The 14,874-nt window shown below is 44.4% G+C and overlaps 3 protein-coding genes across 3 annotated transcripts; all 3 read left to right on the top strand.

Moving 5' to 3' along the window:
- Positions 1–2,099: 2,099 nt before the first annotated feature.
- On the top strand, positions 2,100–5,167 carry LOC100836924. The gene is made up of 8 exons (XM_003580946.4): positions 2,100–2,344; positions 2,565–2,996; positions 3,098–3,281; positions 3,417–3,720; positions 4,029–4,101; positions 4,212–4,302; positions 4,416–4,495; positions 4,592–5,167. The coding sequence occupies exons 1-8, from the start codon at positions 2,318–2,320 to the stop codon at positions 4,865–4,867; spliced, it is 1,467 nt and encodes a 488-aa protein (XP_003580994.1). The 5' UTR covers positions 2,100–2,317; the 3' UTR covers positions 4,868–5,167.
- A 1,152-nt stretch (positions 5,168–6,319) lies between these two features.
- LOC100826624 lies at positions 6,320–7,272 on the top strand. The gene has a single exon (XM_003580784.4). It carries the CDS (start codon positions 6,395–6,397, stop codon positions 6,932–6,934), a length of 540 nt encoding a protein of 179 aa, XP_003580832.2. The 5' UTR covers positions 6,320–6,394; the 3' UTR covers positions 6,935–7,272.
- A 5,390-nt stretch (positions 7,273–12,662) lies between these two features.
- Positions 12,663–14,273, top strand: LOC100824258 (uncharacterized protein C594.04c). Its single transcript, XM_003580776.4, has 3 exons — positions 12,663–13,000; positions 13,149–13,412; positions 13,603–14,273. The coding sequence occupies exons 1-3, from the start codon at positions 12,761–12,763 to the stop codon at positions 14,080–14,082; spliced, it is 984 nt and encodes a 327-aa protein (XP_003580824.1). The 5' UTR covers positions 12,663–12,760; the 3' UTR covers positions 14,083–14,273.
- Positions 14,274–14,874: the final 601 nt, after the last annotated feature.

Here is a 14,874-nt window from a genome sequence, read left to right as displayed (position 1 = left end):
GAGGTCGTAACCAAATGCTAGTATGCGACCTTTGTTTTTGTTAAGCTAGCTTTATTTTATGTTATCCCTACGTACACGTCAGCAACAGTAGGAGAAGAAGCTTTGCACATATGTCAGTCGAGTTGGACACCTGTCCCCTTGACACGTATACGACTGTCCTGGAGAATGCTCGACGCCATATAGTATAAACACTTAGGTCATACAAATCTCGCATTTGCTTTGCATCTCGATAAACAAAGTCGGCAATTTGTTTAATGTTAGGAGTGCTTTTGTGCTCTAGCTTACAATAGAAAATCAGAGTGATCACTGTGATGTCGCCACGTAGCTTACAAGTGACATGGTGCAAATCAATCGATCATATCCTATCTTTTGTTTCATCAACAGTATCAAAGTTAAACTATTCCTGGCCTTCTTTTAGTTTAGTACACATCAATTCACTCTTATGATGGTCAGTTTTGTAAACCTACATGATACTAGTGCGCAAAGTAACGATGATCATTTTATTTTAATTTTTGCAAAATCGGCTGAGAGGTCTTATATGATAAAGATTTGCTAGACACAAGCCCATTTAATTAGTGTACTTATTTTGATTCAAATTATTATTGCGTATTTGCACACTGAAACATGTCTAGATGAATGTGTATCTAGACAAACCTCCGGCAATTAATTTGAATCAGAGAGGGAAGTACTTCTGTTTGAAAATATGAAACGTTTTGATAGGCCAAAAATAGCCTAGTGTTTCAGATAATTAACCGTGCGGCCATATATTTGTTTGCTTAACCTTGTTCCAGGTAAATCATGCATGGCATAATCCAAGAAAATTGGCATATATTCAAGTTCCCGCGTTGAAACTAGCTAATCTAGCTAGTGTACATAACTAGCGTGCATGCCTCAGATCAGATCAGATCCCTGTCAAACATGCAATCCCTTTTAAAAAGTCTCAAGTTGCAGATTCTGTATAGCAAGATGAACGCGTTTTGTTTATGGGAAAAGGGAAAACATAGAACGCGTTCTCCTTTTGATGTTGTTATCAGCGGCATCTACGCCGCGTACTGTACTATAATCCATTTGTAAAAAATACTTTGTAAGGAATTTAATATACTTCATGATAAAAGATAAAATCAATAGTAACACGTAAAATGCAATTGCATATATTGTAGTTTTATAAGGAGTTCAACCAAGCGGAATTCAGAATTGACACTCAATATCAATTTTTTTTAGAACATAGTACAAACGCCCATACACTCACTCCTATGAACACACACACTACCCCTATGAGCACCTTCAAAGGACTGAGCCGGCAGTTCTTGAGAGATTGACAAAGTCACCGCTGATGACTCGGTGTTGACGGATACGCCACCTACTACTGAAAGAACAGCGTCGGTTAAATCCTGAAATAATCTAGAAAAATGTAACACCCATGGCAAGTCTAGAACTTGAACCTGGGTGGGCTGATTCCACCACAGGTCCACACAATTGAAGTGGAATTGGTCTTTAATTCGACTAGTTCCTATGGAATCAGAGCTAGATGTTCAACTCTATTCCCAGATTCCAATTCCACTTAGATTTAATGTATACGTGACCGGAGAGATAAAGAGCGAAGGTGCATTTAAAACTTCGAAATGATTTATTATTCAAGGTTTGGTTAGGGTTCATGTTAAGTTTTGTCCATGATTTATATGAACAATTCCAATCCTATGATATAAGATTCCTGCGGTGAAACCATATGATCAAAAGGGGTAGGAGGAATAAAAAAAAGTTCTTCTCAGAATTCGCAGTCATATGCTTTTTTTGCTTCCAAAATTCCTTTTGTTCTATACATATGGACCATCCATCAGATTCCTTCAACCTTGTTCCTACGGAGTACTATCAAAGGGTCTCTATATCAAGAATACTAGTATCGACCCAAAAAAAAGGCGGGAGAAGTGAAAGAGACGGTCACTTCTTCCGAGGTCACCAGTAACGCGGCGCCACTAGGAGCAGGAGATACGCAGGCGGCAGGCAGGGAGCAGAAAAAAAGAGCTTCTTTTTTCCCCATCCTCTGATCTGATTCCCTGCCGATCCGTCCGTCTTCCTCCTCCACCACCGCAACCGTCCGCACCTCTCCTCTATTTATGGCCCCGTCACCTCTAATCATCGCCCCCACTAGCGCCAACCCAATCGCCCTTCCCTTCCCTTCCTTGATTTCCCACTCCACTCCGCTTCTTTCTTGGTTGGTCACCTTCCATTTCCAACCCCCAACCAAGCGGCAGACTGAAGAGGAAGAAGAGGAGTGCGTTCTTGGGCAACTCAAGAACTACTAACTGCCTGCAAGCTCATGGATTTTCCACGCATGGAGAAGCAGGTGACTTGTTGTTCCTTACACTCATCAACCCCTTCATTCCTGCCTTGTACGATTTCGTCTAGTCCAACCTCTTCCTCTTCGTCTGTTGTCGGCCGGAGGCCGGAGCACAGAGGCGCCCGGCCGCCCAGTAATTAGTTCTCAAATTATGGATTTTATATGCTGTTGTCGGTTCAACTGGAGCCTCGATTTCTGAATCTTGCTCTTGCTCTTTGATATGCAGGACAGTAGTAGTACTACCACAACAACAGATCCAATGCAAGACCCAGCATCTCTTGTGCAGCCAAAGCGGCCACATCTCTCCATCGACATCCCAACAGGGAGCACCACGGCCCAGCATCATCATCATAATCATCCCCTCACACCCACACCAATAGACACAGATGCACCTGGTTCTTGTTCCAGCAGCAATGTTCCTCCGAAGGCGGTGGCAGCGCCTTTGCCGCAGCGATCGTCGTCGTTCATGCTGCGGCAGACGGTGAAGAGCCTCCTGCCGGGAGGAGGGAGCTTCAAGTCATCGGTCAGAGGGTATGAGGCATCGTTCTCCAAGCTTTTCGGTTCAAGGATCACCAGGACGTCATCGCTCCCGGTTGTCGACGATGATCATGCTCTCTCGGTACACCGAGCCGAGAAGACTCCTAGCGTGCCTGACACTGTAAGAATTTTGATTATCACTTGTAATGTAAGTTCAGGATTCAGGAGCTGAAACTATGTTCATTGCTGAATTTATTTTATTTTGGTTATATTTGGTGGCAGGACAAATCAGGCCATATGTACAGATCGCAGTCCCTCCCCATGAACATGAAGAAATTCAACTCAGCCAAAAGCATTAAAAGGATGAACTCGCTCGGTGGCGTGTACCGTGTGGTCCCTTCGACACCGCGAGCCGCCCCCGCCACGGCAAGCAATGCCGTGCCGGATATCGCCCCTGCCGAACCAGGTGGGTGGACTGTTGGATACATACTGTCCAACATCTCTCTGTTAACAGTTTTCAGTCTGAAGATTCTGTTTATTACTGTATCAGTCATACAGAGTCTCTGAAACTGCATTCAGTATGTGTTGGTGCTTCATTCAGGGGATGGAGAGGAGGATGGGGAGGACATTGCAGAGGAAGAAGCCGTGTGCCGGATTTGTATGGTGGAGCTCTCCGAAGGGAGCGGCACGATGAAGCTGGAGTGCTCCTGCAAAGGTGAGCTTGCACTTGCCCACAAGGACTGCGCCCTCAAGTGGTTCAGCATGAAGGGAACCAGGACCTGTGAGGTGTGCAAGGAGGAGGTCCAGAACCTCCCAGTAACCCTCCTTCGCGTCCAGAGCGTCCAGGGCGATCCGAGACGTGTCGGCAATGGTGGCGCCAACGGACCGCGATACGTCCGGCACAGGCAAGTTAAATTGTTTAGCAAACAATTCATCCTGTTACTTGCAACGTTTGTGTTCCTCTTATGGAGTCAGATTAACACCTGTGCTATAGTTTGAGAGGGACGTGGTGTGGTTGGTAGTATTATACGAAAATAGTTGATTAGTACTTTGGGAATGACCAGTCGAGAATGCCTACCTTATCGTGACAGATCAAAGATGGCATTTCTTCTAGAATTAGAATGATGTGTGTGCTAGTACTACACTAAATACCTACTCCTGTCATACATTTATGAAAACCGGACATGTGACTCATCATCATGTTGCTCCTCAGATTGTGGCATGGAACACCAATCCTTGTCATCATAAGCATTCTGGCCTACTTCTGCTTCTTGGAGCAATTACTGGTAATTATATCTCTTCTTTTGTTGATTGTTGTTACCATTGTCTTACACATTCTTTCAATCGATATACTCTATATATTAAACTTTCTTTTTCTGGTGTGTGGTACTCATAGGTTTCACATAATGGTCTTGCTGCCCTGGCGATATCACTGCCCTTCTCATGTATCCTAGGCCTCTTCTCATCATTGACCACAACAAGCATGGGTATGTTGTCATCAGTCATCTTTACACCTTAAAACCACAACATGAACTTTTTGATATGCTTTCTGTGATGGGCAACTCTAACCTGAACTGTGCGCGCGTGACTTGATCTGCAGTGGCAAGAAAATACGTTTGGATCTATGCGGCGGCGCAGTTCCTCTTCGTCGTGTTCTTCACTCATCTCTTCTATAGATATGTAAGCACAAGACACCATATACTTCGCTCAACCCACATCATGTTCTGAACATCTTTGTTATGCAAAATGCTGATGTTCTTGGGAAACTGTTTGCAGCTCCACTTGCAAGCTGTGATATCCATCATCCTGGCCACCTTCGCCGGTTTCGGCGTGGGGATGATTGGCAATTCCATCATCGTCGAGATACTAAGATGGAGGGCAATGCCTCCGATTCAAGTACGACGTGCTCGCAGGCCACGCGTAGGCGTGGCACAGCAGCAGCATCAGCAGGCTCCGGCATCCGGTCAACCTTCAGGCCAGTCATCAGCTTCCGTCGAGGGACAGCATAATGCCGGCAGCGACATCGAGAATCCCACCGTCTCTCGAGCATAGACCATATGTTAGTTTGAAGTTATGTCCCGTCTTTAGTAGTCACTTGGGAATTTGGGAGTTGAGACCTTGCTGTATAGATAGTAGAGCATAAGGGGTCATTTTTTTAGTTTTTTTGCAGCATGTTAGAAGGAACTATATATATAGCAGCTCCTTCAAAAGGATCAGTAGAATGTGTCATGGTGTGCAAAGTATGTCAGGCATAACCGCTATGCTCTGCTCAAGAGCATGAAAAGTAAATTCCATTGGAAATCTGAAGACAAGCAAGTAAATAGAATGTTTTGCTTGGCACGTCTTCCAAAATTTTGGCTGCTTATTGTTACTTGAGAATCGAGGTAAGATATGAAAACAACTTGTACAACTAGGAGCCTCTTTGAGTTGCAGCCAAAATTTCGGGAAGATTGAGAACCTGCATTATCTTCTGAAAACCTTTTGGATCGAAGATGGTCCAAGATTTGGGCCAATAGCTCTTTCCTTGGCACTCCAGCAGCGGTAGCAAAGATACTCCCCTCTGATCCTAAATTCTTGACTCAAATTTGCTTAAATATGGATGTATCTATTCTTAAAAAGTGTCTAGAAACATGTAATGTTTCGACAACAATTTAGGATCGGAGGGAGTACCTTCTATCTCCAACATAGGCCTTACGTTTTTGTTCTTCCTGTAACTGACGACATTGACACCGTGAGAAAGGTCAGTAGACAGATATGTTCAGACTTGAGAACATTTCTGATTCCCTGGTAAAGTGGCGACGGGTAGACATGAATGGCCATGGCGAGTCCCAATCCCAAACTTGTTTCGAGTGCGGCTCAAAAGTTTGGACCAAAATGTCGTAATGAAACTAGTACCCAATAAACCCAGCAAATAATGGTGTAACTAGCATGGCCGACCTACAAATGGGAATGGACCGACCCAACTAGCATGGCTTTGAATTTCTGGGCCGGACCACAGATCCAATGGGTCACATTGGCCCATTCCCACCCCTACCGGGCCACCCCGGATTGAGCAATCCTCCCCTCCTCTCAAAAAAAAAGAGAGCAATCCTCCCATAAACACTCCTATGACGGTCTCTTTAAAATGATCGCTCTCTAAATAAAACCGATCCGCCAAAAAAGAGAATAAATAAATAAATCAACCCAGCCCCTCTCGAAAGCACAGAGAGAGAGAGAGAGAGGGGCCCTCCAGATTTTATTAAATCTCCAGGGCTCAACTCAGTAGATCCCAATTAGCTTCGACCGGGGCAGAACAAATCCTTTGCTTCCAGACCAAGTCATGAAATAGACCCAGCGTCCTTCAGTGACAGACATGTGGAATTCTGTCGATCTGAAGTCTGAACTCAGCAACGGAGAGCAAAGAGAAAACAGTTAAGTATCCCATAAAAAAAAAGAAAACAGTACAGTTAAGTAATTAGCGCGATCCGATCCTTTGCCTGCTCCCTGAAGCCTGGGATCACTTGCCATTCTTCCCCACGCACAACATTCTTCCACTCCCCACGCACGCAATCCAGCCTCTGCCCTTCCATTAATCAATCCATGGCGGCCATGGCTCTGTCTCCTCTGCTCCTATATAAACTCCCACCGTCTGTTCTTCTCCAATCCATCAATCGCCATTGCTCTCTCTACTCTACCTCCCGAGCTCAATTAATCACCTTATCTAGGCATCTAGCTTTCATCCCCAGCGCCATGGCTTGCAACACCGTGGCCACCGAGGTGAACGCCGCCATCACCAACCTCAACGCCCACCTCGCCGGCGACGACGCCAGCGGCAAGAACACCATCATCACGCTGGCTGGGGAGAACAACGGAGCCACGATGGAGGCTGCGGCCGAGGCGGAGGACCTGGTGGTGGTGGAGGCCGGCGAGCACGGCGAGGGGGAAGAGGAAGAGGTGGAGGTGAGCGCTTACACGAACAGCAACTACCAGGCGGTGAACAACTCGGTGCTGGTGGCCGGCAGCTGCGCCGTCAGGGACCCCGGCGTGCACGTCGTCGTCGTCGAGCACGTCGACGACATCCGCGAATGCGACGAAGGACTCTTCCAGGAAGGGGAATTTGTTGCCAACAAGATGGAGTGATCAGTGCTGATCGAGCCATGGATGATCGATCACCCATCGATCGAGAGTTATATTACAGGAACACGCTATATATTAATGTCCTGCTCTCTTAATTCTGCTTGTGGTAGTCAATTTGGTTGATTACTTTGATTTGTCCACACTAGCTTACTCGCGGCCCTGGAGATGCTAGCTCCGATGATCCACTGATTGTATGTCTCTGTAAGCGTTTGATATTATATACATGCATGTTTAATTATGGTGAAATTGCATTGATCAATGTACGCACTACAAACATATATTTCGTTGTATTATGCAAGTTTGCTTCATGTACAATTCAATAAAGGTTTGGCTGTGGCTAATCTGGCATAATGCCATTGCCACTGAGGATAACATGGTTAAGAGGAATTGGGAAGGGGATGAGACTTGTAGATTCTGTCCTGATAAAGAATCGATACATCATTTGTTTTTTCATTGTGCTGCCATCATAATATGTTGGCCATCCTAATTGCTCGTGCCAAAGAAGATAGTCAAGTTGGTGGACTAGTTTCTTATTTATAGTCAACGGAGGAGTCTCCATTCTTCAATACGCTGAAAGCCGTCAACATGAAACTGTCTGGCCTTAGAATCAATTTTCATAAAAGCGAGAATTTTTTTTTTTGGTCAAGCTAAAGATGATGAGCCCCAGTACAAGCGTCTCTTCGGTTGTGAGTCGGGATCCCTACCTTTTCGTTATCTAGGGATTCCTATTCATCACCGCACTTTGCTTAACAAAGAATGAAAGTCGGTAGAGGATTGTTTTGAGAAAAAAAAAAACTAGGGTGTTAGTCAGAAGGGTTATCTATAAAGCCACGACCAGGATTCGGCTATGGGTTCCTGCTCCTTGCACACGAGAGCGGAACCTTTGGCTATTGTATGCCCCCAACTGAAGAGGATCTCACGGGATATTTTCAACCGGGCTGGCTGGTTGGGTGGCCTACTAGACGACTTAATGCATAGACTCGCCATGTTTGATTTTTTTCGCTAGCTTATCTTTGTATCTACAATCTACGATCGCTGAATTGTACAACTCATTACAATTTTGCAATAAATTGGTTGTGTGCATCACTTGATGGAGAGGCCGGGAACCCTCCCCTTTAAAAAAAAAAAAAATTTGCGCTGCAGCAAAATACACCTGGGGTGTTGTAGGCATGGCTTTGGGGCTTAATACTAGACAAGGCTGTTTTTCCGAATATTTCTGATGGCTTGCGTCATATACTACTAAAAATCGAAATCTTCAGGTTGTGCGTTTCGCTGCGATCTGCTGGGCTTTGTGGAAGCGAAGAAATAGAGCATGTTTTGAGAAAAAACTAATTTGATCACCAGCTGAGATAATTTGTCTGGCATGTGCTTTTTTGAAATATTGGGCAGGGCTCCAGCAGGGGAGTGATGTTGATGCCATGCGTCCGGGAGCTGAGAGATTACAGGCGGAGGCGATGACTCATCATCCACGTCAAGCACGGGTGGATCTGGCAAGAATCGGAGCACGAGACTCAGCTGATGGGACTGGCGAGATTCCAAAATAAGCTCGAAGTATGAAGGCTACTGCAACAAAGGTCAAAAAGATGGGCACGCTGGAAGTTTCAACTTCTCAAGATAGTTGGGTTGGAGTCTCCTTGTTAAGTTTGGGGCACGGTGGTGCCTGGCAAAAACTTTGTCTGTTGTCTTTTCTTTTGCTTGAACTTGCGTGTGTTGTTGTTAGCTTTTGCGGCAAGTACATGTTAAACTACGTGTGTGGGTGACCCTATGTTCCGTTATCTTTGATAATGGAAGCCGGCCATAAGGTCGTTTGGGAAAAAAATGTACAATTCAATAAAAATCCGCGTAAATTTTGTTTGTTCATAAGGATTTAATACCATATATATGGATGTTTATGCATTGATGCATGTCGTCTACAAATATATACTATCTCTATTTCTAAATATAATAAATTTTAGCTTTGTTCTAAGTCAATCTCTTTCAAGTTTAACCAAGTTTGCAGAAAAATCTACCACATTTCGAACACCAAACGAGTAAATATCCGGGCTGTTTATTCCTCAACCTTATACAAACCTAAATCTACATTACTCCCTCTATTCCTATTTATATGATCTAATTTTGTCCTAAGTCAAACTCGTTCAAGTTTGACCAAGTTTATAAAAATGTAGCAACATCCGCAATATCAAATAATTAACCTTTGAAAATATACATGAGGATGGCTTTAATAAAATGAATTTAGAGTTGTAGATGTTGGTAAAAAAAAATCTATAAACTCGATCAAATTTAAAAGTTTGACTTAGAAAAACCTAGAACATCTTATATTTAGAAATAAAGAGAGTACAATTTAAGGAGTGGAGTGAGTATGCGTAAATATCATCTTCAATTCACCTTTTCCCTTTTTAATACTTTCATCTAAAATCCGTGTCTTTTACTTTTGATACTCTCTCTTTTCTTTAAAGGGCATCTTTTTAGTTATGTGCTAAATCAACTTCTTTATGTATGACCTCGTTTATTCTTTATCGAACAAATGGCCACGTTTATCAATAAATGTATTAACATGTACATTATCAAATCAGAACCAATGAATCCATCATAGAATATGTTTTTATTTATCTGGGACTATTGGTGTACAGAGTCAAAGATAATCAAGCCTGGTTTTAAGAAAAAACTAAAATGCCCTCTTTGAAGGCTTGTGCAGCTTTATCAGCAAATTAAGTTTTTTTCTTGAGAAAAAGAAACAAAATCAATCTGAACGATCGTGCGTCCTTTAGTTAATTAATTGCATCAGCCAACGTAGACTGATTGCACTGGTAACTGACCCCTCCTGCTTAATTTATGCTAAAAATCAGTAAGAATCAGCACTTTGTTTAGGGAAACCATGAGCACACTCGAATAAAGGGAGCAGTTTACCCTAAAAAATAATAAAGGGGGCAAGAAAAGCAACCTCCAACATAATAAAACCATCCAGAGTTCAGTTCGGCTAGTGTGGGGATCCCCATGCCGTCCAGCAATCATCAGTTCATCATGTTGTCCTTCTTTTGATCAGGTCGATCCATATTAACTTTGCTTCACTACGCAACTCATTGTGATCAGTCACAAATGAGTGACTTATTGAATGTTGATAATACTTGTGATATGTTCTTCAATACGGAGTATATAAATTCTTCTATTTTCAATTAGTAAAATTAGAGGGATGACAATGTGGACTGAATTCGTACCTGATCCTACTTCAGAGCATGGAGACACGGTCTTTCATAGACTTGCCACCGGTTGAAGACGATCATTCGGGAGTTATTCAGTTGGTTTAGGTTGCTGCTAATAATAGGATTAGCACAACTTGATTTGTTTTAAGCTTGTAATCCTGAACATTTGACATTTCTCTCTTTATTTGACAATTGCAATAATATTAAGGTTGTGGTGTGCATCGACCAATACAGAGAAAAAAATTACTAGGAAAAAATTACTTTCTTCGGAAGAGAAAAAAAAGACGATGGCAACGAGCGGAGCCATATATATCAAGTGGTGTAGCCAGAGGGGTGGCCAGGTGGTCCACGGACCACTCTAAGATTTTTCAATCTTCTACTCCCTCCGTTCCTAAATACTGCAACTAAAACCACGACAAGTATTTAGAAACAGAGAGATTATATAACATAGATAAAAAAAATCAAAATATCGAAATAAATAAATTTGTTTGAATATTTTTACTGTTGGACCATCCTGGAAATTTTAGCTGGCTAAGTCACTTGGGGCATCCATGATCGAAGAAAAGTGGCATCAACCTATATAACTAAAAGTTGTTGATGCATGCGCGCGCCACCCTTTTCATATATACCTTCGGCGCGAGTAATTAACCTACATCTACATACATCAGCTGTATATATATTATCATAGTTAAGTGAACAGATCGATTGTAAAGCAAACTTTACTCGAATAGGGACCGCAAGCAGCGTGCAAGCTTACACGTGTAGCCGTGGTGCGCATGCACTAGGTAATGGCCATTGTACACCTGTTGTACGTAGTAAGAGAGAGATACTATATACACCTGCAGAGATGAGCCTGTCAGTGTGGCCCAATATACAGCTAGAGTAAAGGCCAGGTGTGCTAAAACCCATCATTACACCCACATTGCAACTTATAGCTTAACTTAATTAGCTACCTTAATTAGGTTTAAAAAATATAATTAGCTACCTTAATCATGACGCTGTACTGCGCCTGCACCCCGCCTAACTCCGGTTCTTTTGTGAGCGGCGGGTCTAATTTTCCTTTAATTTAAGAGCAGAGGCCATGCTCGTCGTCGGCGTTGAACCCATAGTGGTTGGGTGAACGTCTTAGAAAACTGATCTCTTTCTTCCCTAGGGTTTAAAATTTCAACAATATAAATATTTTGGTCCTCGATGAAATGATCAAAAGCTAGTAAAAAATTACGTGATGTTTTCATTTCATTAAGAGGAGTAAAAAGAATATAGAGTTAAGCCGATTACAACCGACTCGCTAGAAAAGAAAGAAGAAAAAACTAAATCTAAATCTACAACAAGAGAAAGAGAAGCATGATGAGAAGATTGCAGTGAAGACTAGATCGATCTGGGCATATGTGATTGCCACTCGACAACACCCTTCAAAGAGGGGAGGGGGTGTCATGCATATGTGAACGAGGTGATCCAAGAGAAGATCATGTGGTCGCTAACCTGGCTTTAGATGAAAGCAGAATGTCATTCCGCAACTCGGTCAAACCAAGCTCACATTGGCCAAGCACCACCTTTGGGAGGCATTGCCAAAGTGCCTTCTAAGAAGCGAGGAAGATAATATCACTAGAACCATTGACCGTAGTTTTCTCCAACCGGTTTCAACTCAAAGAATTAATGATGCCCCAAGAAGATCACGACGGGAAATTCCACCATCTTCTAATTTGGCCTCGAGATAGACCGGGGAAATAAGTTCTTCATTTGAAGCGTTGGCTGGCCGAGAGATTTCCCCAAAGTTGCCTTGGGTGTGGAGACACGGGCACATCGCCAACACCTTGAAGAAGGATGTGATGCCCACGAGCGCTACCGTCGTCAACACTGGCCAATAACTGGAGGCAAAGTCCTAACCCAATGCTATGTCGCAATTCATATGCTCAATGCAAACCACCACGCCTGACGGCCGTCCACCCACGCTCCTAATAATGGCTGCCACCTATAGAAGAGCGTGTAGGGGGCAGAACTCAGACAATGGTTGTCGACTCACAAACTCAACGTCTTTCGCCACCATCGACGTTAGATTTAGGGCCTCCATCGGATCCACGACTTGGGTCCACCGCCCTGGCTTCTGCCATCGTCCCCAAGTGAGTTGTGCCGGTCAGGGCCACCATCGCATTGCGAGATGGATCTGGCCCCAAGCTGTCCAGATAGTGAAATGAATAGCTCCCCTTTTCAAAGTTTAAAAAAGAAAAGCACATCGACAACACAAAATGAGCATGTATTCAGCTTGATTGTTATTTTGAAAGTAGCTTAATTTTTTTTAACTTGGAAGTCTGCTTAAACTTTTTTTGAGAACACAGTACAAATGCAGAAATGTCCATGAATTACGGCCATCTTATATATTTGGACAATAATGAGAGTAGTTGCTCTATAATTTTTGGGGTCTATGATCCGAAACATTATAGTACGGAGTTTAGTAATGTTATGCGATTCTCAAATAAAATAAAATAAAGAACACAGTTTAACTGAATCCATCTCTATAAAAACCGGCGCCCGCTGCACACAGCCCCCACACACCCCTCGGACCCTCTCCGCTCCGATCGAAGCCCGAACACTCGCACACCCAGACTCTCGCAGTCGCAGCGCGAACACCATGGCCGGCAGCGGCGGTGGCGGCGGCAACCTCAAGAACATGGTCATCGCCTTCCTCGTCCCGCTCCCGTCCATCCTCTTTTACCTCACCTTCGTCCACCCCCAAGACGACCATAGCGGCGGCGCCAACCCGGTGTCTTCCTGGTGCGCAGCGCACCCGCTCCTCCTCGCCAACATCCTCTTCCTCATCAACGTCGACATCCTCTTCTGGCTCATCGGGCTCCTCCTCTCCAACAACTGGGTAAGCAAAGTAATCGCATCTCACCACTTGGTTGCTCCCTCGGTGCCTCCAATGATTGGCCATGTGGGGTCATTTGTTGCTGGGCGTAGCTTGCCTGCAATGTGTTTGACGAAATGCCAATCCCCCCCTGTTCTTCTGCCGCTTGCAGCTCATCGACCTGTACTGGACCGTCATCCCGGTGATGCTTCTGCACTACTTCCGCGCGCACCCTGCAGCCGTGGCGAACGCTGTGAGATCGGCGGCGGTGGTGGCGCTGACTTGGGTGTGGAGCGCGAGGCTCACACACAACTACTTCAGGAGGGAAGGGTGGGAATGGGGGAAGAGGGAGGACTGGAGGTTCTCCGAGATGCGTGGGCAGTATGGTAAGACGTGGTGGTGGATGTCCTTCTTTGCTGTCTACCTCTCACAGCAGGTAATTCAGGCATTTGGCCAGTAACTTGAATGCTTGTTTTGGGAAGTTTTGTATGTACGCAATTCATTTGATGAAATGCCATATGGCGTTTTTTTTTTTTTTTTTTGCTATAATCAGCTTTGCTGAAAGTCATGGTGGTAATATATTTTCTAGCCCTTATTGACAGAAATTGGATATTTGTTGAATGTAGGTATTTCTGATTGGTATATGCCTGCCGATGTATGCCGTTCACTCCAGTGACCAGCCTTTGGGCATTTGGGACCTAGTGGCAACAATTGCCTGCATTGTCGGAGTTGTCATCGCCTACTTTGCTGATACCCAGCTGCACAACTTCGTGACGAGGAATGATAAACTGAAGCAGCTGGGTGAACCAACGGTACCCACCCTTGAGGACGGCCTCTGGGAGTTCTCGCGCCACCCTAACTACTTTGGTGAGCAGCTCTGGTGGTGGGGCCTGTACCTCTTCGCCTGGAACCTGGGCCAACGTTGGATGTTTATCGGCGCGCTAGTCAACAGCCTATGCCTTGGCTATGTCACTGTGCTCGTCGAGCGTCGCATGCTGAAGCAGGAGCACCGAGCAGAGGCCTACAAGCTGTACCAGAGGAGGACCTCTGTTCTAATCCCCTGGTTTAGGAAGTCCGTCCCTGAACCAAAGCAGAAGGAGACATAGATAGGTTCTGGGCGTCCATTTGTGTTGGCAGTGTTCCTTCTTCGGGTTGCGTTGCCATGTTGTTCCGTCCTGTCATGTTGTGATCTTGTTGTTTGATCAGTTTATGTGTAATTAACGGTGTGAAATGTAGCACGTATCATGATCACCTGTTCAGGTGTAAATTAATAATGTATCAGCATTAATCTGTGTAACTCAAACTTGTTCATCATCTCCATCAGAAAATAACAAACTTATTCAGGATTGTTCAGAGTTTCAGACTCGGAGCACTACTGACAACTGGTGATTGTTTTGAGAATTATGACATGAAGTTGCCAATTCAATCTGGATTCTCAAATCAGGTCAGTTTTGTTTTGGCCATCCCCCCTTTCCAATATATTGACATAAGACGATCTTTTACATCAAGTGTTAAAAAAAAGTTACAGAGCACTCTGCTAGCTGGCAATCAACACATGCACCAAATCAGTTCTGACTCTCTGCAGCCACCGGCACCTCCTTGATAATGACAATGGCTTCTCTATCATTCTTGTCGTCGTCCTCAACCATTGGAATCGGCAGCTCGCTGATCCCTGGGATGAGCTCTTCATTCACCTTGGTATCTTCAGCCTTTGGTGTCGAGAGGTTGACCAATGGCGCTTCGATGACCGCATACTTGTCCATGACAACTGGAGCACTGGCCTTGGGGCTGACCGGCGTGTCCACCACCTCAGGCTTCTCCCCTTTAGGAAAACCCCTTGGACGGCTAGCACAGGATCCCATGGTTGATTATGGGATTGCGCCGGTGTCGATAGGTGT

The sequence above is a fragment of the Brachypodium distachyon genome, chromosome 5 (genome assembly GCF_000005505.3).
Source record: "Brachypodium distachyon strain Bd21 chromosome 5, Brachypodium_distachyon_v3.0, whole genome shotgun sequence".
Classification (NCBI taxonomy): domain Eukaryota; kingdom Viridiplantae; phylum Streptophyta; class Magnoliopsida; order Poales; family Poaceae; genus Brachypodium; species Brachypodium distachyon.
Note: the sequence above shows the minus strand (reverse complement) of the source record. Positions and strands in the feature narration are given on the sequence as shown.

Bases quoted from the DNA above. Each gene is read 5' to 3' on its own strand.
- LOC100836924 (XM_003580946.4), top strand. From the start codon at position 2,318: ATGGATTTTCCACGCATGGAGAAGCAG. The intron at 4,102-4,211 runs GTAATTATATCT...TGGTACTCATAG, and splicing joins GCTTCTTGGAGCAATTACTG to GTTTCACATAATGGTCTTGC. The intron at 4,303-4,415 runs GTATGTTGTCAT...CTTGATCTGCAG, and splicing joins ATTGACCACAACAAGCATGG to TGGCAAGAAAATACGTTTGG.
- LOC100824258 (XM_003580776.4), top strand. From the start codon at position 12,761: ATGGCCGGCAGCGGCGGTGGCGGCGGCAACCTCAAGAACATGGTCATC. The intron at 13,001-13,148 runs GTAAGCAAAGTA...TGCCGCTTGCAG, and splicing joins TCCTCCTCTCCAACAACTGG to CTCATCGACCTGTACTGGAC. The intron at 13,413-13,602 runs GTAATTCAGGCA...TGTTGAATGTAG, and splicing joins CTGTCTACCTCTCACAGCAG to GTATTTCTGATTGGTATATG.
- LOC100826624 (XM_003580784.4), top strand. From the start codon at position 6,395: ATGGCGGCCATGGCTCTGTCTCCTCTGCTCCTATATAAACTCCCACCG.